The sequence below is a fragment of the Anolis sagrei genome, chromosome 3 (genome assembly GCF_037176765.1).
Source record: "Anolis sagrei isolate rAnoSag1 chromosome 3, rAnoSag1.mat, whole genome shotgun sequence".
In the NCBI taxonomy this organism is placed as follows: domain Eukaryota; kingdom Metazoa; phylum Chordata; class Lepidosauria; order Squamata; family Dactyloidae; genus Anolis; species Anolis sagrei.
In genome coordinates, this window is record NC_090023.1 from 41,888,344 (window position 1) to 41,910,352 (window position 22,009).

The 22,009-nt window shown below is 39.9% G+C and overlaps 1 protein-coding gene across 3 annotated transcripts in view; it reads left to right on the top strand.

Annotated features, from left to right (window-relative positions):
• ST3GAL6 (ST3 beta-galactoside alpha-2,3-sialyltransferase 6) overlaps positions 1–15,966 on the top strand; it is a 60,882-nt gene extending 44,916 nt beyond the window's left edge. For all 3 annotated transcript variants that reach the window (XM_067466615.1, XM_060770734.2, XM_060770735.2), the window contains 6 exons: positions 623–686; positions 2,425–2,523; positions 6,134–6,323; positions 8,634–8,771; positions 10,686–10,838; positions 12,292–15,966. In XM_067466615.1, coding sequence (XP_067322716.1) covers positions 623–686; positions 2,425–2,523; positions 6,134–6,323; positions 8,634–8,771; positions 10,686–10,838; positions 12,292–12,372 — 725 coding nt within the window. In that variant the 3' untranslated portion in view covers positions 12,373–15,966. The remainder of the gene's footprint in view (positions 1–622; positions 687–2,424; positions 2,524–6,133; positions 6,324–8,633; positions 8,772–10,685; positions 10,839–12,291) is intronic.
• The last annotated feature ends 6,043 nt before the right edge of the window (positions 15,967–22,009 follow it).

Below are 22,009 nucleotides of genomic sequence, written 5' to 3' on the forward strand. Positions count from 1 at the left end.
TTGTACTGTTCTGTTTCATGCTAAAACAGTGGTTCCCAAATTGTGGTCCAAGGACCATCAGTGGTTTGCAAGAACAAAAAATGAAACATCGTTTTTCTAGTCTTAGTTCCCACAAGTTGCAAGATATACACATTTCTTTGTCTGCTGTGACCTGTGGTTGGTCCCTGGGGTTGCATATTAGCTTGGACCACTGGAAGTTGCCCTCTCCTGTAATAAATGTTTGAGTTGCAGAAGGAGATTGCAAACAGCTGGAAAATGAAAGCATAGCTTTCTTGCAGTGTACTTACTCGAGTACATGTCAAGGTGAAAAAGTGCAGGCTGCTTTCCAGTTTGTTTCCAGACATTATTGCTAATTAATATGGATAAAGGAAGTGAACATAGCCTTTTATTCAATCTGATCATGGAATAATTATTGCCACTCCGATATTATGGCCCTCTCCTAACACAATATTTGTGCTGGCTAAGTATGCTCTGATGAGCTGTCCTGCTATTAATTCAAAAGGAAGAAAGAAAATCCTATACAGAACTCCAGATTACCAATGTGTTAACTGGTTTAAAAAATGTCCGGGAAGTTGTATTGCATTTAATTGTTATTAAGGATTAAAAATTATTTGTGTTTCAGAAAGATTTTTTCAGCTGGCACTTTCAAAACTGAGTAACTGTGGACTGTTTACTGAAGATGATAGGTGAGTTTATGCAGTTAAGAATCTTTAATAAAATAAAGATTCTTTGGGTTGCTGTGAGTTTTCTGGGCTGCACGTCCATGTTCCAGAAGCATTTTTCCTGATGTTTCACCCACATCTATGGCAGGCATCCTCAGAGATTGTGAGGTCTGTTGGAAACTAGGCAAGTGAGGTTCATATATCTATCCAGGGTGGGAGAAAGAACTCTTGTCTGCTTGAGGCAAGTGTGAATGTTGCAATTGGCCATCTTGATTAGCATTTAAAAGCCTTGCAGCTTCAAAGCCTGGCTAATTGCTGCCTGGGGGATCCTTTGTTGGGAGGTATCAGCTTGCCCTGATTTATTCTTGTCTGGAATTCCCCTATTTTTGAGTGTTGCCCTATATTTACTGTCCTAATTTTAGTTATTTAATACTGGTAGCCAGATTTTGTTCATTTTCATGGTTTCGTCCTTTCTGTTAAAATTGTCCACATGCTTGTGGATTTCAATGGCTTCTCTGTGTAGTCTGCCATGGTAGTTGTTAGAGTGGTCCAGCATTTCTGTGTTCTCAAATAATATGCTGTGTCCAGGTTGGTTCTAACACCTCCCAACAAAGGATTCCCTCAGGCAGAAAGCAGCCATGCTTTGAAGTTGCAAGGCCATTACATGCTAAACAAGGTGGCCAATTGCAACATTCACAGTTGCCTCAAGCAGACAAGGTTTCTTTCTCCCACCCTGGACATTCTACAGATATATAAATCTCACTTACCTAGTTTCTAACAGACCTCACAACCTCTGAGGATGCCTGTCATAAATGTGGGTGAAACGGCAGGAGAGAATGCTTCTGCAATATGGCTGTACAGCCTGAAAAATTCACAACAACACATTGATTCCAGCCATGAAAGCCTTTGACAACAAATAAAGTCTTTGTTTTTATGTAATTTCTACTTTATAGACAGAGTCATTGAATATAACTTCAGTGGTTAGAATCAAGTGTCTGTTGAGATGGTGTTGGACCTCCCAGCATCCCAGACATTATCTATGCTGGTTGGAGCTGGTGGCAGCTGTACAATTCCCACCTTTGGTTTAGCTGGATTCTGAATACCAATTAGTACTGTTTTGAGTTGTGAGAGTGTGTGTTATCTGTTTTCATTTTTAATTGTATGGAAATACTTTTAATGTAAGTCACTTTGAGTCTCCTTTGTGGAGAGAAAAAGCTGGGTATAAATAAACAACAACAACAACAACAACAACAATACTTTCAACAGCCTCTCTTGATACTTTTCATTAAAAGGTTGAGAAGTTATTGAGATGTTGGCTATAATATGTTACTTTGGGGTACAGTTCTCAGGGTACCAAATGATCTTAAGCATTCTAGTACCCAAAATATCCAGATCTTACCACCATCTCCAGATTAATTCTGTCCCATAGATATGGGAGTGGGATTTTAGACAATGGCAGTATGTCTACTGTGGATTTTCTCAACTGTCCCTGGTAGATTGTCCATATCTTTCTAGTATAGACAAAGTTTGTTGTGTGTCTTGAAGTTGTTTCTGAAAATTGGACAACCTTGTCGCAGGTTTTGTGTGCGCGCAAGATTTGTCCAGAAGAGACTGAGGGGGAGTGACTTGCCCAGGGTCACCCATTTTTTTCCGCCCTCATTGCCAATATGCCTACATTTGTATATTTTTACTAATAATGTTGCAACTAGACTGTAATTGGCCCCCCTCCAAAATAATTTGAATGATTCATAATATCTTTCAGCAATCCATCCTGCAAAAAATGTGTGGTGGTTGGCAATGGAGGTGTCCTTCGAAACAAAAGTCTGGGGGAGACAATTGATTCCTTTGATGTGGTGATCAGGTAACTAGAACTTTTCATATCAAGTAGAACTTATTAAACAAAATTATTACTATATTCATACTCCAGCATTGTTATTGTTATATCAGACATGGAGTTGGGGGCTTTTGTTGAAGATATCCAGCGAGTCTTAGATAGATCTGAGAATTGCTAATGGTGCACATCTTGACTCTTGTGAATGTGAAGAAAAAAATGTGAAGAAAAAGTACGCGCAACCCATAGTCCTCTAATTCTTGGACTGATTTTGAAAGCTCTCTGCGAGCAATCAGTTCAGATCTCTGGCATGTTATACATACCATACAAGCTTATTTTCTAAATGCCAAAGTGAATCTCATAAGTTGGGACAGAGAGACTCAAAATTTAAAGATAATTTCCAAGCATCCCAATTTTTTTGAAGTCAAATAGTACTTTATGTTATTAAAAACGTTTCTCCATGAGCAGTCAGTTCCCAAAGGCCTGTTACGAAAATCATCACCTGCCTGTGGATTGACCCCTCTGGAAAGTCCCCAGATTAGCCTCTCTAGGAAAGGACTCTGCAGACAGGGTGTAGCCATCTAAAAGGCTCTTTCTGATGTTTCCACCAGAACTGCTGTGAGAATAATGGGACACAGAGAAGAGCTTCGTCTGAAAATCCCAAAACTGGGGCAGGCTCATGTGGGAGAATTCAGTCCTTTAGATAACTTGGACCCATGCCGCATAGGGCTTGGATCCAAGTCATAACTAGCATTTTGAATTGTACCTCAAACAACATTGATAGACACTGGAGCTGTTGTAAAAAGGGAGTTCAATGCTGTGTTTGACTAGCTTTGGTTAGCAGTGTGAAAAGCTAAACTTAGCAAATATTGTTCAACAGCAGCCACATATAGATTATATTACAGTAATCCAAACAGGTTGTAACTATGGCATGTGTCATCATAGGTAGAGCAAATGAATTTTAGCCACCACAGAAATTTGTGCTAGGCTCAAGATTGAACTCAGGAGTACACTGCACATCTATATCTTCAAGGGGAGGGTATCTCCATCCAAGCACAATCTGATCTTCTATTCCAATGGTTCCCAACCTTTGATTTTCCAGGTGTTTTGGACTTCAACCCCCGCAATTCTTAACAGCTGGTATGATGGCTGGAATTTATGGGAGCTGAAGTCCCAAACACTTGGAAGGCCAAAGGCTGGGAACCACTGCTCTATTCTTTGCTCTCAGTCTAGGAGGAACACCTGTCTTATTTGGGTTAAGTCTCAAGTTGTTTTGTCCTCCTTAGCTTAGTACCAATTAGAGCAGAGTTTCGGTGCTCCTTCAGATGTTTTGAACTTCAGCTCCCACAATTCCTAACAGCTGGCAAACTGGCTGGAATTTCTTGGAGCTGAAGTTCAAAACACCTAGAGAAGCACAGTTTGAGAAACACTGGATCAGAGGCACTGATTTAGACACAAAGATGATTCTAAGTGACAGCACTTTAGCTGACATGGCTTCATGCTATGGAATCCTGGGAGTCGAAGTTTGGTAAGGTACCAGCACTCTTTGGAAGAGAAGACCTTGTAAAACCACAAATACTGGGATCCGATATCATTGTACCCTGGCAGTTAAAGTGGTGTCAATCTGCATTAGTTCTACGGTGTAGATATGCACAAAAAAACTTCCTTGGTTTCAAGTAGAAAGGAGTCTTGGGTGTTATTTCCATACTGATGATTCAGACCAGTAAAGTCTTGTGTATATGTTTAAATAGCAAGGAGGACAGAAACAAGTCCTAAGCACTCTACAAGCAGTGGCTAGGGGAGTCTCCCACCACTTTCTGAGAACCCACTCCTAAGGAAGAACAGGCCCAGTGTAATCCCTCTGCTCTTCCATGAAAGGGGGTACTCAGAACAATGCCTCCAGGCCGATCTCAGTGAGATGGCCCATGAGTGATGGTATCAAAAACGGATGAGAGGTTCAACAGAACCACCAGGGGTACATTCCCCCTGTTTAGTTCTCAGAGAACACCACCCACCAAGTTAATTAAAGTTATATCTGCCCATAACCTGAAAACATAGTGAAATTGATCTAGAGGATCAATTTCATCAAGGATTCTCTGGAACCAAGAAGCTACCACACCCTTGATGCCTTAGCCAGAAATGGATTCCTGGAAACTGGCCAGTAGCTGTCCAATATAGTGAAATCCAGTATAATGTCAACAATAGTCTTATAACTACGTCCTCTAGCGTGATGGAACTCTGCCTTGACAATTCCCTGTTCCCACTCATGAAGTCCGTCTCTGGTTTTTATAACAAAGTAGGAATGCCAGGGTTTAACATACATGTTGTGTTTTTCCTCTCTGAGAATCCTGTCCACATTCTTGGGTTATGCAAGTTGAAAAGTATCCATTATCACTGGACAAGCAAGGGCCAGTGCTATATCTGCTGCATTAATATTAACCATAGCATTCAAATCAGAGTGCTTTCTGGGTGCATTTTATCTGCAAAGGTTGTTTAAAGCAGGCTGCCAGGTGATTTGGATTCTCCTCTGTGTTGGTGTATAAAAGATTCCCCACTACTCAAAAGAGATTATCTCAGAGATTACAAGAAACCCAAACTGATTTTTGAAAGGCCTTCTAAAATACCATATTTACCCGAGAATAATGCGCCATTGAATGTAATGCGCTCCTCAGTTTTGAAAGTGTGCATTACAAAAAAGAAAAAGAAAAAAGGATTTGCTGTTGAATGTAGTGTGAGGCAGTGATGGCTGCAAAAAGGCTGGTGGGAAGCTGCACCCCTCCATCAGGCCTGGTAGGAAGTCAATAGTGGCCACGAAAAGGCTGCTCAGAAGACTCTCCCCTCCACCAACCTTTTTGCAACTATCATCAGCTTCCCACCAGCCTTTTCATGGTCACCTCTGCCTCTCCTCCCCAGCTGGGATTTCTTGCCCAATAGTGCATGCGGATTTAGGTGCACAATTCTAATGTGCCATCAAATCTAATATGCACCTCAATTTTAGTGATGCAATTTAGCCAAACGGAGCCCCTGGTAGCACAGCTGGTTGAACCGCTGAGCTGCTGAACTTGCTGACCCAAAGGTTGGTGGTTTGAATCCAGGAAGTGTAGTGAGTTCCTGCTATTAGCCCCAGTTTCTGGCAACCTAGCAATTTGAAAACATGCAAATGTGAATAGATCAGTATGTACTGCTCTGTTGGTACGGTAATGGCGCTCCATGCAGTCATTCTGGCCACATGACCTAGGAGGTGTCTACGGACAATGCTGGCATTTCAGCTTAGAAATTGAGATTAACACCACCCCCCAGAGTTGGACATGATTGGACTTAATGTCAGGGGAAAACCTTTACCTTTACCTAATTTAGCCAAAAAGGTGAACAATATTCAAGTAAATGTGGTAATTAATAACAGCCTCTAAGTAGGTTAAAATTACATATACAACAACAACAGTCTCCACAAAGACACAATGAACTCCAGACAGGAAAGGCAGTGGGGTGGCATCACATGCTTTACTTCAAACAATGAAATATCTTTGCTCAGACTTGCTTCTGGCATGCTGCAGCAGTGCTGAAGTTGTAGAGCAGCAAAAGAAAATTGGATTGATTGTCACATAAACAACATCTTTTTGGATTTTCTTTTCCTTGATAGAATGAATAATGGACCTGTTGTAGGTTATGAAGAAGATGTTGGAAGGAGGACAACATACCGGCTCTTCTACCCAGAGTCTGTTTTTTCAGATCCTATTCACTATGACCCTAACACAACTGCAGTTCTTGTGGTTTTCAAACCCCATGACTTAAAATGGCTTTGGGATTTATTGAGTGGACAGCGTTTAATCGTAAGTCAAGTTTGTTTTTGGATTTTTTTTCATGCATGTTTCCTAAACTTCTTCTATTTACCACAGTCTTGTTCAGCACTACCTAGGGGTGTGGACTTTGTGGTACCTTTGAAGAATGTACTATTAGGGATAGATAAAACAAAAGATCGGGAGTTGCTGAAACAAGATAAAGGTTCACCTTGTGCAGGACATTTTGCAGTATACATTTCCCTGCATTGATCCCTGCCCTATTTATGACTATCATAAATGGACAGATTATGCAAAGCAATATAAAATCCATTCAAATATGTTTTGATGTGTTTATTCTAATGATAGAGTCTAGGTGAAAAGTTATGTGTCACAAATTTATAATGCTTCTTCTATATCTGTCTTCTAGCTATACACGTAATAAAAGTGAAAACTGTGAATGTGTGTATGCGGCAGAGGTGTCCACTTACACAGACAGCCTCCCACCTCCACAAACAGGCTATAGTTCCAAGTACTGAGAAGCTCCAAAGGCACTTCCCTCAACTCACATTGCAGGTTATAGCGAGTGCCATTAACATGTTGCCCAAACGCTGCCTATGTCCTCCCCAAACACTAAGCCTGCTTTCATTCAGGGACAATTTCATCCTAGATTTGACATATTTCCTCCACCACAGGCAGGCTTCCCAGGGTTCCTTGTGTGGAATTTGCATGACTGCCTCTCCCTTAACCCTTTCCTACCCTTTTCCTATGGCACACAGAGAATAATTGATCAGCAACTGAACAGACTGGAGGGATTTGGGTGACTGACTTAACTGGATGGAAGTTGTAGTTCATCCTGCATCAAGGCAGAGCACTGTGACCCTCCTTCGATAATGGACCTGGACCCCATTTGGCATGCAGTACCCCCATGACCAGGTTTAGGAGAAATTGAACTTGATTTGTAGGAGTTATAGTTCACCTACATCCAGAAAGCACTGTGGACCCAGCCAACAACGGATCTGGACCTAACTTGGCACACAGACCCAACATGGCCAACAGTGCATACTGGATTTGGACATGATTGCCTCGGGAATCTGGAGCTGTAGTTCACCTACATCCAGAGAGCACTATGAACCCAGCCGATGCTGGATCTGGACCAAATTTTGCACACAGAACCAACATGGGCAACTGTGATTACTGACTGGGCTTGTGGGTGATTGCCCTGGGAATCTGGGAGTTGTAGTTCGCCCTTATCTAGATATCACTGAACCCAGCTGATATCCGATCTGGACCACACTTGGCACACAGACCCAACATGGCCAACTTTGAATAATGGCAGAGTTTAGGAAGGATTGACTCACAATTCTGGGAATTATAGTTCACCCACATCCTTATGCATTTTCTATTGGGAGCATTCATAAAAAACAAAAGGAAAGACTGGATTTTTTTCTAATAAATAGAGTTAGACATTATCAAACTAATATTGCCAAAATTCAAAAAACAAACAATGCCTTTCTCAAATAACCTCGGCACTGCCAGGTCCCCAAGCAAGTTATTAAATAAACATAGCCGAACCCATTTGAACCACAACATTCATTTAGACAACAGCTTTCTATCTTTCATGCAACATAACTGTTGTACATAGAGCAGCAAGTTGTGCTGATGAGGGTTAAGGAGAGCAGCACTCTCATACAGCTTTCAAAAGTGTCCATTCTTCATTATTAGTATCAAGATTTAGAAGTAGCTACTTGGTGAAATCAGGTGAGAGATACAAGGTGGGCAAAATACCTCTGAGCGTCAGTGTAAGAGCTGTTTGAAGTCTACTCCCACCATTTCAAATGCACAAATGATAAACAGTCTCAATATATGTTCTATGTCTAAAAAGACATTCTGCCTATACTTTTGAGTCTGGGCACACTGCTGCACATTTGTGGGATATCACTACTTTGTCATATTCTTGCACAATTCAGTTTTATTGAACGCTTGCATTGAAATGTTATCTTGTATACTCCCTGCTCCTTTATCTCTCAGATATTATCTTTCCCACAGAAAGATGATAATGATCATAATTCTGGACTCTGAATTGCCTTGCAGATAAGGACATGAGAACTGACTCTGAGCAGAATAGGTTGCAATTTCAAAAGGAGATTTTATTTTTGCCACCCTCTTCATTCGGGATAAGGCATGAGGACATACATTGTTTCTTTCCTCTTTTAGAATAAAGGGAGAGTAAAGTGCACTCTGCATTTATTACCAAAGGGGAAAGAAACAATACACATTTATTTGTTTTCACATCTGTATTTTAGAGACATTGATGAAAGTAGGGCCTTTTATGTTTTGACAATAAAACTGTTGGTTCCACAGAAAACTTCTGCATTTTGGAAGAAACCAGCGTTGCAATTGATTTACAATCCCCAACAAATCAGAATCCTTGATCCCGCCATTACAAGAAGAACAGCACATGATTTCCTTAATTTGCCAACAAAGTTTTCCAGACACGAAGTAAGTGCTCTCTCACATTAATGGTTTTAATAATGCTGGTTATGGGAAGGGAATTTAAGAGTCAATTTTCATCATACTCTTCCAGAAAGCCTCCTTAGGAATTTGTTGTAGTGAAACTAGTCATTTGTCGAAGGCTTTCATGGCTGGAATCACAGAGTTGCTGTGAGTTTTCTGGGCTGTATCCATGTTCCAGAAGCATTCTCTCCTGACATTCTGCCTGCATCTATGGCAGGCATCCTCAGTGATTGTAATGTTTGTTGGAAACTCGGCAAGTGGAATGTATCTGTGGAATGTCCAGAGTGGGAGAAAGAACTCTGATTAGCATTGAATAGCCTTGCATCTTCAAAGCCTGGGTGCTTCCTGCCTTGTGAAATGCTTTGTTGGGAGGTGTTAGCTGGCCACAGGCATGTGGGCGGTTTCAGCAGAAGGGAGGAGGCCATGAAGTTGTGCAGAGTCTGGCTACCAGTATGAAAAGGCCCGAAGGTCAGGAGAGAAGGTGAAGAACAACACTCAAAGGGCGGGGAATTCCAAACAGGAAGCAATCAGGGCCGGCTAACGCCTCCCAACAAAAGATCCCCCATCAGGAAGCAGCCAGGTTTTGAAGCTGCGAGGTCATTCAGTGCTAATCAAGGTGGCCAATTGCAACATTCACACTTGCCTCAAACAAAGAGTTTTTTTTCTCTTACCCTGCACATTCCACAGATATATAAACCTCACTTGTCTAGTTTCCAACAGATCTCACAAACTTACAGCAACTCAAACTAAGAAAATATGTGACAAACCATACTTCTATTTTCAAATCCCAAAGCAGCCATTTTTAATTTAAATCACAAAAACAGGAAATTAGAAATTCTTACTGCTTTGTTAATGTCACAGCTTTACATTTAATAATAATAATAATAATAATAATAATAATAATAATAATAATTTATTCCCCGCTCCATCTCCCCCAAGGGGACTCGGAGCTGCTTACATGAGGCTACGCCCATCAATACAGTACACATAATATAACGCAAAAACATAATAGCACCAAATAATTACATAAAATGCAAAACCAACATAATAAACAACACAGCAATATAAAATCAAACATTAAAAACACAGAAGGTTTCACTGGGCAGGGCCAAATTGAAGGGTAAAATTTTAAAACACTGGGAGATAGGACAATATAAGTTATACAGAGGAGGATCCGGGAATGAGGAGGATTTAATTGCATAAACCATAAAATAACATGCTTATAAGGACATTTTGTGTAAAGTTTGGTCGTTCAATCACTGGAGGCACATTAGAATAACCAGGTTTTCAGATTCCTCCTGAAGATGGCCAGCGTGGGGGCTTGCCTAATATTTCTGGGGAGTAAGTTCCAGAGCTGGGGGGCCACCACAGAGAAGGCCCTCCCTCTCATCCCCACAAGTCGCACTCACGATGCGGGCGGGAGCAAGAGAAGAGCCTCTCCGGAAGATCGAAGAGATCGTGTGGGCTCGTAGATGGAAATGTGGTCGTTCAGGTAGATGGGTCCCAAACCGTTCAGGTCTTTGTAGGTCAAGACCTGCACCTTGAATTGGGCCCGGAAAATAAACGGCAGCCAGTGGAGCTCCTTAAACATTTTATAACAATTGACTGCATTCTTGTTAAATAGAATTAATTCTTCTATTAGGACTCATTAACATGATACAGACCACTGAGTGGAACAACCAATGAGAACATGCTTAACATCCAATGGGAACTTGCTTAATATTGTGTAATGTTTGTTTGTTTGTTTGTTTATTTACAGTTGCACACTTTGATCAATTTAAAACATATGTCAGTGTAGACGGGGCGTATGAGAAACTTGATGTTACTCGTTAGATGTGTTTGAAAATCAAATTTTTTATGTAATAATAGTTACATTTTTGTATTTTGTTTTGTTTTTAGAGACCCAAACATCCCACAACAGGATTGATTGCCATCACATTTGCATTACAAATATGCAGCGAAGTTCACCTGGCAGGTTTCAAGTACAACCTTAATGATCGAAACAGTTCATTGCACTATTATGGCAATGACACTATGTCTCAGATGATTCAGGTGCTGTTTTCTTTTCTAGCATGTGTATTTATTTATTTGTTTCATTGGGTTGTAATCAGTTGTGATGTTGCACCACAAAGAAGGATTTTAATAAGTCAAAATACCTGATTTGAGCCAAACTTCCTCTCCCTTACTTTCTACTAACCTTCCAAAGAGTCATTGGAGCCTCAAAATCAGATTTTGTGAGGAAAGGTTACAGCATATGGATCACCAATGGTCTGCAAGAATACTACCAAATCAGGTCTAGATTATTAAATATGGGTTTCTGTGGGAAAGCAGATGGTGACTACTGGATGGCACATGTTCTGTATCAGAAACTAGAGCTGATGCGGACTGTCCAATGCAATTTTCTGAATCAGCACCCCCAATAACCAAACCGACTCTAAAGTTGACCAAAAACCTATTCGTGACCCTTTTGGTACTAATGTTGGAAAGTGATCCCTGGTCAAAGTGGTCCCTGGTCAAAAAAAGGTTAGGAAACATACCATATCAAATTATAAAATAGTTTAAACATATAGGTATATTTCTACAGTAGAGTCTTGCTTATCCAACATAAATGGGCCGGCAGAACACTAGACAAGTGAAAATGTTGGATAATAAGGCAGGATTAAGTAAAAACCTATTCAGTGTCAAATTACATTATGATTTTACAAATTAAGCACCAAAACATCATGTTTTACAACAAATCAACAGAAAAGGCAGTTCAATTCATGGTTACATTATGTAGTAATTCCTGTATTTATGAATTTAGCACAAAACATTGCAAAGTTTTGTGGATCTGGGTGGGAGGCAGTCTGCATTGGATAATACAGAATGTTGGATGAGTTGGATAAGCGAGACTCTACTGTATGTGTTTTTCCTTTGATAATTATGAAGCCATGTTTGGCTCCATAATTTCATCTTGTTTGGCAACAAAACCACCTGAATTTGTCTCTACCTGAAATAATCCTTATTAGGAGCCATTGATATGATGTTCTTAATTCCACTTCTGATACATAACTGTCAAACTTAGAAGCCATCACAGTCTGGAAAAGCTGGCAACCTTTTGGGAAAGCTTTCGCTTTTGGGGAAAAATTCCAGAACAAGATCCACAACCAAGTATTTGTATAAAACGACACATACATTGTCACATTATCACTATTTGAGCAACAATCAAGCTGCAATAATAATAATAATGATGATGATTATTATTATTATCCTGTCACCATTTCCCCAAAGGGACTTGGGGCAGTTCACAAATCACCTCATTTCCTGGCTGATCTGTATCAGAGGCACCCAGTGGCCAAATAAGCAAAGGAATATAGGGACATAGGGTATGGAAACCATAATTTTTGGCTTGGTTACCAAGGCTGTCTCTGATTCCCACTTATTTCATCAAATCCCCAGAGTTAGAACCTATAACTCTTTACTCCTATTCTTATTTCTACATCTGTATTATTTTTGTTCTCTGCAGAATGCATATCACGATATTGCTGTGGAACAACGGTTTTTGAAGGAACTCATAGATCACAGAATCTTGATCAATCTGACATAAGACTAAAACTGGAAGAACAATAACAATGTTCTAGAAGACTGGCTTTGGCAGAGTGTCTCTTTTTTATTTGGACTTTTTTATTTTTTGGAAGTATTTATCTGATTTGCCAAGAAGAGGCAAATGTATGCCACGCTGTGCAGAACTCCCAGGTCTCATATAAAAACAGGAACATTTCTACGTTGACTGTTAATTGAGCGCAAGCAAGGACCAAGCAAGCAACGCCATTAACTGACACATGTGAATTAATTTAATAATGGAAAAAATGCTGGACACGCTTTAATATGGCAGTCTTACTTCTAGCCAGATTCTTCTCTACCTCCTTGCCTGCTCTCCTCATGAACATCTAGCACCTAAATCTTCTGAAGTGGATTTGGAAGGTAAAGAGTAAGGTACATTGTGGAGAGGTGTATATATTTTCCACCCCTCGTCCAAATTTAAACATGGGTGGAAAAAAAAAGTTGCAGAAATTACAGCACAGTATAGTGGGGGGTGTCTATAACTGAATTTAGTTCTTGGATGTAAAGTATGCAAAAAATCATGTAGTTTTTTTTTAGAATGAAGCTACACACTTTGGCTTTATCAACAAGCTAACAATACAAAAAGAGTTATGATGTTGTACAGATGATCGGGACCTAGTGCATTACTGTTTGCTTTATGCCTAATGTTCATAACATGGTTTGCCTGATGCTTCCTGACAGCCTGGGTCTTTCCATGGGAATGGTTTAAGATTCATAAAAAGGAGGTTAAAAGTTGTCTTTGAATTATGGAACCACAAGTGAATCAAAAGTGGTTGTTCTTTTTCTGAAGCTCCTACATTTCAAAATGGTTTAGTTGTACATGAGTTGATGCGCATGTACCCAAGCTGCTGATTCGCACACAAAATTGGAGATCATGGGTGGACCTTGTTCTTAAAGTTTCTAGAATGGTTGATTTTTAGTCCAAACAATCAGTGTTTCAGAATTCTTTGAAGTTATGATCCAAAAGCCATAATTTCTGTATATTGTGGAAACTAAGAACACTTGAAGGGTTGTGCAAATGCATGATACCATTTTCACCTTTGGCTATAATGTTAAGATGTCTGAATATAAAAGAAAGGAAAAATGGAAATTCTTCAAAATGAGATGCTCTGGTGGTGATTGCGTTCGTAGTTTAGTCCATGCTCTGCTTGCAAGTCTCACAAAAATCTTAAGTGAATGAACATATTCCATGTGTTGTCGAAAGCTTTCATGTCTGGAATCACTAGGTTGCTGAGAGTTTTCTGGGCTGTATGGCCATGTTCCAGAAGTATTCTCTCCTGAAGTTTCACCCACATCTATGGCAGGCATCCTCAGAGGTGGAGGGGTCTGTTGGTAACTAGGCAAGTGAGGTTTATATATGTTATTTGAGAAGACAGAAATGCTGGACCATTCTAACAATTACCATGTCAGACTACACAGAGAAGCAACTAAAATCCACAAGCATGTGGACAATTTCAACAGAACAGAGGAAATCATTAAAATGAGCAAAGTCTGGCTACCAGTGTTAAACAACTCTAAAATTAAAATAGTAAATAAAGAGCAACACTCAAAAAGCAGGGGAATTCCAGACAAGAATCAATCAGGGCCAGCTAACACATCCCAACAAAGGATTCCCCCAGGCAGCAACCAGCCAGACATTGAAGCTGCAAGACCTTTAAATGCTAATCAAGGTAGCAATTTGCAACATTCAACCTGCCTCAAGCAGACAAGAGTTCTTTCTCCCACCATGAACATTCCACAGATCTATAAACCTCATTTGCCTTGTTTCCAACAGATCCCTCAACCTCTGAGGATGCCTGCCATAGATGTGGGCAAAACATCAGGAGAGAATGCTTCTGGAACATGGCCATACAGCCCAGAAAACTCACAGCAACCCAACATATTCCATATTATAGGCTTTCCCTAGGCAATCCCTCCATTTACTTGACACCCTCAAAGCAGTGGAAAAAGGAACTTTCGCATATGTTGACTTTGTCTTCTTACCTATATGGTTTCAATTGCTTAATGTGAGTTCCTCCTGCTGTATAGCATGTTATGGCAGACGACTGGCAGCAACATGCCATGGAAGGTTCTGGGAAGTTCAGGATATTCACTTACTGTCTTTTGTATACTATATGGCAGGTGGAAGAATAAAACATGTCTCCAAGTTTGCTCTTGTTTTACACTACTTATGTTTGGCATATCTACAAGAAAAGGGACTATCTTTAACTTTCCACATATTTATATATTCTACTTTTTCTTCCATTATCACAGACTTGCAATGTAAGATCATGACTAATCCAAGTTCCTAGTAAGCTTTATGGTCAAGCTAGAATTGGAACCTGGGTCTTCTCATCTCCAGACTCTCACTCTAAGATGGCAGGGCAAATTTTGCATGCCTCCAGATGTTTTTAAATTAGACACCTCAACAGCCCTAGCAAAAGTGGTTAAGGATCCTGGCAGTTCTAATTAAAAGGCATTAGAACACGCATGGGCAAACTTCGGCCCTCCAGGTGTTTTGGACTCCAACTCCCACAATTCCTAACAGCCTATCGGCTGCTAGGAATTGTAGGAGTTGAAGTCCAAAACACCTGGAGAGCCGAAGTTTGCCCATGCTTGCATTAGAAGGACTGCATGATTCTCACATCTGTTTTGACCCTTATATCATACTGGCTCTCTGTTGTTAGATTGCAGTTCTAACAGCTTTAGCTAACATAATCAATGCTAACAAATGATGGGATTTTCATCATTACATCATTGGGGATGAGCCACAATGTAAGCTATACAACATCACCTAGCCAATGACTCTTAAAAGCACAAAGAGCTAGTAAAGGCAGGCGGAAAGCCGAGGATTAGCAATGCAACTTCTCCTAGAGAAAAAAAATAGCGCCATATAGAAATCTAGAATGCTTACAGTGTTATATTTAGAAAGGTAGCGTAGGCAAGAAAGGCCTATGTAGGTCTCCATTTACCTGCTTGTTGTGCCACATCTTTAAAATGTCACAAATATGATATCTAGTTTTGTTGGAATGCATTGCTTGTTGCTTCATGTCCTTTTGTTCCTGAGAGCAACTGTTTGTTTTCTCATTGCCTAAGCCAAAGATCACAATGATTCTTCCCAAGGAAGATGGATCTAAGTTTCTGGATCTCTTTCATTTCAGTTTTAATCCCAGTTCTCTCTAATTTAATTAGAGCACTTTTGGTAAACCCTTAATGTGTCTTAACCTGTTATTTGCTGAATGTTTTTCTATAAACTTCTTATCTCTTTGCAAGTCTTGTATATCTTTTACGCTGTTTTGTCTACTCCTTCCCTTTTGTTCTGAAACACAGCTGATTGCTATTCTCTGAGAGATAGAAACTGATTACAGGTAAATGTAATATCATGTTTATAAACCTTGCACCATTGAGTTATCTTCTCTGTTAAAATAAATGTCATTTTATACCATACTATGACATGTTGATGGCTTAAACCTATTCGGCTAGAAGATCAACAAGGGTGGGAAAAGGATCTGAGATGACCAAACTGGTATACATACAGTATACTATAGGAATATGTTTGTTAAATGACTACAAATACATTTGAAATTTCAATTTACCATAGTTATATGTGGCATAGCCACTGCCCTACAAAAAATGATCATGCCTGTGGTTATCCTCCAAATATATATATATATATATATATATATATATATATATATATATATATATATCAAGCTATGAGAATGAAAGATGCAGAAAAGGCCAGTTTTATCCTCTTCAGTATTTGGGATCTGATAAATTATAACCCTCTTTGAGGGGGAATAATGAAGTAAGGTGATAATTGGGTGTGTATATGTGCCTTCAAGTTGTCTCTTGGCTTATGGCACCCCTGTGCATTCTCCAAGCAATTACATAATCCTAAATAAATTGACCTCTAAATGCTTTTCTTTTGTATGTATTTCTCCATCTTAATTTCCTTAACATTTAAAATGTAGTTCTTTTATGCTTTTATGTATACTTGTGGGAGAGAAGATTTGTATCTTGATCAATGGGAATATTCATGGCATTTCACTTTTGCTTTGAGGTCTATGTACCACAAATTTTGATACCTATTGTTACTTTTTGTTTAAAGTGGAATTTTAATGTTGTGAATAAAAAGAGAGCTATTTTTGTTATAATAAACATGTTAAAATGCTATATTGGCTTTTGATGTGCTTTTCAAACACTTCAATGTGCTTTGTGCATCAAAGCCATTTCAGCTGCATACATTTTGCAAATACACTTGTCCCTCCACATATGAATGGGTTTCACTTTGGAGATTTGATTATTTGCAGTTTTGATTACTGTGTTCTTTCTAGGAATCTTTAGCTTCTTAAGGGCATCTCTATAGTCCACTTCTGTTGGCAAGTGTGCCTTTTGTTTGTAGTTTTTCCAATTTTATGGAGTACAGCACCATTTGAGGGGATTCTTTCTTTGCGTAACAGTCAGGATGAATGCACAACTGCACGGGTGAGTGATGCTTCATCAGCCTGTGTGGCTACACCTTCAAAATAAGCACCTATCCATGTAGAATTGGGCCAAACCTCCCACACAGAACCCCCATGACCAACAGAAAATACTGTGTTTTCTGAAGATCTTTGGTAACCTCTCTGACACCCCCCCTTGCGACACTCCCCAGGGCTCCCAATTCTCCAGGCTAAGAAAAACTGCCATAAATCTCAGATGTCATATTTATGGATAACATACATTTTAATATATGGATTGTAGGTTTGGGCACTTGGTTGGCCTCAATTAATGGAACTACTATTATGAGAATCTCAAATGGAGGGCCAAATCTGGATTTTAACAAATGTTGGGTTGTAGGTATTGCCATTTAGCTTACTGCTCTTGCAAAAAACGAAACAGGTAAAAAAGCTTCAACACCAAGTATCTCATCTAAAATAAGCCCCATTTTTAGCTCACACTTTCCATAAAAACAATCCCCTAAATCTGCATTCCACCATAAAGTCAATGTGCCTGAACCAGACAATATTTGCCACATAGGTTAACAGCAGCCAACTGGTTAGACACATAGTTGGATAAAATTTACAACAGTTAAACTGCTTAGAATACAGGGTTAAAACTGCTTGATGCCATACATGATGGCTAAAAACATAAGTTAAAAACTACAAAGTACTGGCATGTTTCAGCCTGTATCTAAAATTGGGAATTGTCTAATCCTGGCTGCCACGGAAAAAAAACTTGGCAATCACCAAGGTCACATGGGGAAGATTGTAACCAAGTAAAAACTTTGCATAAAGTTTCATGGAACTAGTCTGCAAGTTACTCAGTAGGGTAACTGAGTGCACAGATTGGTTTGCAGTCATGGTCTCTTTTTTAAACATTCATTTGACCATTTGAATAGTCAGTGCACCCAAATGTTTCTTCCCAGAATAGAATTACACCCAATGCCACTCCCTTTGAGTAATGCCTACGTGATCTTTGTTATTGTTGTTACATGTCTTTAAGTTGACTCTGACATATGGTGACAAATTCTGAGGGTTTTTTTTTTTTTTGTAAGATTACTGGTACTTGAGAGGAACTTTGCCATTGCTTTCCCCTTAGGCTGAAAGAGTGTGACTTCCTCCTGGACTTTTACAGTAATTTGCATGGCTGAGTAGAAATTTGAATACTGTCCAACCTGGACTTCTAGTGCAATAGTCCAACCACTACATCCCTTATTGAATAATGACTTAATTACTTACACTTACTAAGAGATATGTCCCATTAAACTGAGTGAGGTTTGCTTCTTCATAAATATGCATGTCATTACACCATGTGTTGGCCTCACTTCCCATTCTTCTGAGGCATCTCAGGCCCCGTCTACTGCCATATAATTCAGATTTTCAAAATAAATAGCCCACATTATCTGCTTTGACCTGGATTATATGAGTACACACCGCTACACAATCCAGTTCAAATCAGATAATCTGGATTTTATATGGCAATGTAGAATGGCTAAGAAAGATTTGAAGATTCATGATGCACTGAGACATCAAAAATAACAAGTGGGGTCATGTTTTCTGAGGTCACCTCAAATACAGAGTACCAGCAAGCCAGCAATATATTCATAGCCTCAATTAATTTCATACCAGCACCAACCTTGACAGGGCTGGTTACATGGAATATATAATACCCCTGTTGAAATAGCTTCAGTGACTATTTATCTTCAAAGTCCTGATTAGGGATGCATCTACACCAGGCATGGGCAGACTTCAACCCTCCAGATGTTTTGGACTTCCAACTCCCAGAAATCCCAGCCTGCTTACTGGCTGTTAGGAATTGTGGGAGTTGAAGTTCATAACACCTGAAGGGCCAAAGTTTGCTCATGCCTGATCTACACTGTAGAATTAATGCAGTTTGATACTACTTTAACTGCCTTGGCTCAATGCTACAGACTCATAGAAGTTGTAGTTTTGCAAGGTTTTTATCTTTCTGTGCCAAAGAGTACATGGCTTGTGCCCAGGCTACAGGGCAGAGCCTAATCTCCTTATAAGAGCTGGCCTGAGTTTTAAGATATTTGGAGGAGGGCTTTGTATAATATGATTTTAACTGAATTTTAGTCTAAAACTCTTGAAAGTCCTCTTGAATTGCATTCCAAGAATAAAGAATAATTAATTAACCAAATCAATGTATGTTCTGCATTGTCTTTTGTATGTTGCTGCCATCTAGTGCATTAAACAAATAGAGCAAGGTAAGATGGGAAAGATGCAGACTACCAAAGACGTGCAATTTTACCTTACCTCTGTACTGCACTTCCCACTTGTTTTGGGTCTAGAATCAGTACAAATTGGTTGACTGAAAGCTAGAATCACCTTAGGGCCACTGTGCTGAAAATCCCACCTCCAATCAATACCTGGAATCCACACAGTGGGAGTAATGAAGGAATCACCTGATGAGGTCTGCCCAGATATTACAAACACCTTGCAGATGTTTTCATGAAGACTGAAGTGGACTACTTGCCACTGCATCAAGACTACACTGGCAAAATAAAGGTTTGCTGTTTTGGATTTGTTTCTAATTGGGGGAAATATTTTCAGGCTGTTTCCATCACTCCTTCCTTTAACATTCCATGTGTCTGGCACATATAGAGACAATATAGGTAAGAGAAGAGCTAACCTATGGTAAGATATCCACCTTCAGACCTGGCACTTAGCAAATTGGATGAGGAGTCTTTTATGCCAAAGAATGGTGTTTGAAACTCTTATAATTTGGCCACATATCTCTTATTTCCTTATATACCTTATATACTTTTCCCGACACTTCTATTCATTCTCCAATTATAGATTGCAGTCTTTTCCATGAAATGAAGCTGGGACTCCTCAAGGCACCTCCTTCTATTTCCAGTTATAGATTGTAATCTGGAAGCCAAGCCCTATGAGGAGGAGCTTAGGGAGCTGGGTGTGTATAACTTGGAAAAGAGACAGTTGGGAGGGAAGATGACCATGTATAGATATGTGAGGGGATGTCAGAGGGAGGAGGGAGAAAGCTTGTTTTCTGCTGCCCTGGAGACCAGGACCAGGAACAATGGTTTCAAACTACAGGAGAGGAGATTCCACCTGAACATTAGGAAGAACTTCCCGACTGTGAGAGCTGTTCAGCAGCGAACTCTCTGCCCCGGAGTGTGGTGGAGGCTCCTTCTTTAGAGGCTTTTAAGCAGAGGCTGGATGGCGATCTGTCAGGGGTTCTTTGGGTGTGATTTTCCTACTTCTTGGCAGGGGGTTGGACTGGATGGTCCATGAGGTTTCTTCCAGTCTATGATTCTAGGTTTAAATATTTGAAAGGATGCTACATTGAGGAGGGAGAAAACTTGGATCCACCACCAAGACACAACACTTGGAGGACCACCATGCTCAGGCTACGAGGGATTGCCTAAGTAAAAACAAAACAAAACAACAAAATCTCTAGAGTCAATAACACAGAGAGCAGTGGATTCAAAATATAGGAAAAGATATTCCACCTAAACATTAGATAAAATTTCCTGATGGTAGGAGCTGGGAGTGTAGTGGAGTCTCCACTGGAGGTTTTAAACAAGGCTGAATGACTACATTTCCTGAGTGCCGTAACTGGATGTTCCTACATGGCAGAATGGGTTGGATTGGATAACCCCCATGGCCTCTTTCATCTCTATGATTCTACAATTGATATGTTTGTATTCTCACCTATGAAACATTAGTCAACCCACTTTAATTTGTGTCCCAATGGTCCAATATAAACATCTTGTTCTTACTTAGGAATATTGCTATACACATTTACACCGCAAAAAGTAGCTGAATTGTGCTTGGAGTTATAATACCAGTGGCCCAAATAATATAGGTGCGGGCAATCCTTAATTAGGATATCTGTATTTTTTGCTTAACTACTGGATGGTTACATGGGTTTGCACTGATGATCATGGATGTAACATTGTTAAAGAGCTTGTTTAACATCTTCCTTGCTTTGATACAGAAATTCTTATAGCCTTAGGGAACATATACTAGAAGTCACTGACAGAGTAGTAAGACAAAAACTAGTTTATTTATGATGTCAGAAGTGAATTGAGAGTACAGTTGCAATGTATTTAAACACAAACAAAGTTAAAAACTTGACCTACTAAATGTTCTTTGACCAGTAGCTAGCCACTTGGAGTGCCTCTGGTGTTGCTATAAGAAGGTTCTCCTTGTTGTGCCATCTTTACAAAGTTTTGGAGAGAATCATTTTGTATAGAATTGTGGAAAAATAGATCCATGTATGAATCCAAAAAAACCCCACTGAAATTACGTACTAAAGAAGTGTGGCTGTAGAATGCCACAAAACCCATTCAAAATGACCAAAAATCTCAAGATAATTGGTGTTATTACATCCTTTCACTCCAACACCACAAAGGATGAGTGCCCAGTCTCACCTTTTATGACATCATGGCAGCTCAGCCAATGAAAACAATGATTACTACACAGGGAAATGCTAAGTACATATAATGCTATAGACCAGTTCTCAAAGTGTGTTCCATGAAAACCTTGGGGCTCCGTGAAGCATGCGGTTCCCCCTCCCTCCTCCTCCTCCAAGCTTTCCCTCCTCTTTCCTTCTCCCCCTTCCCCCTCTTTCCTCACTTTCAAAAGTTTTTTTCCTCACCTTCCTCGCCACCCAGATCCTTTCCCCCTTGCCTTGCTTGCTTCCAAAACCCAAGGATTTTATGGGTTGGGTAGCTATCTGTTGGGTGTGCTTTGATTGTACTTTTCCTGCATGGCAGAAGGGGGTTGGACTGAATGGCCCTTGAGGTTGCTCCTATTACTGACATATACACATTATATATAATACATTTTATAAAATATAAACATTTCTTGAGATTCCACAAGAAATCTTTGCTTCAGAAAGGGCTCCACGGCTGAAAAAGTTTGAGAACCCCTGCTATAGACCAACCTAGCTCTACTGACAAGAACAAAGCTGTAACCTCCAGCCGGGGTTATGTGCTGCTATTAGTGAGTTAAATGTAGGGGTTGTCAGAGTTTGTTTGATGTTTTGTGATATTTGGAAAAAAACCCTCTCTGCATATAAACCAACACGAGCACTGCGATCTGCAGAGGAGGCCCACCCCCGTCTCAAGCACGACTTGTTGGAACAAAAGAGGGGGCCTTCTTTGTGAC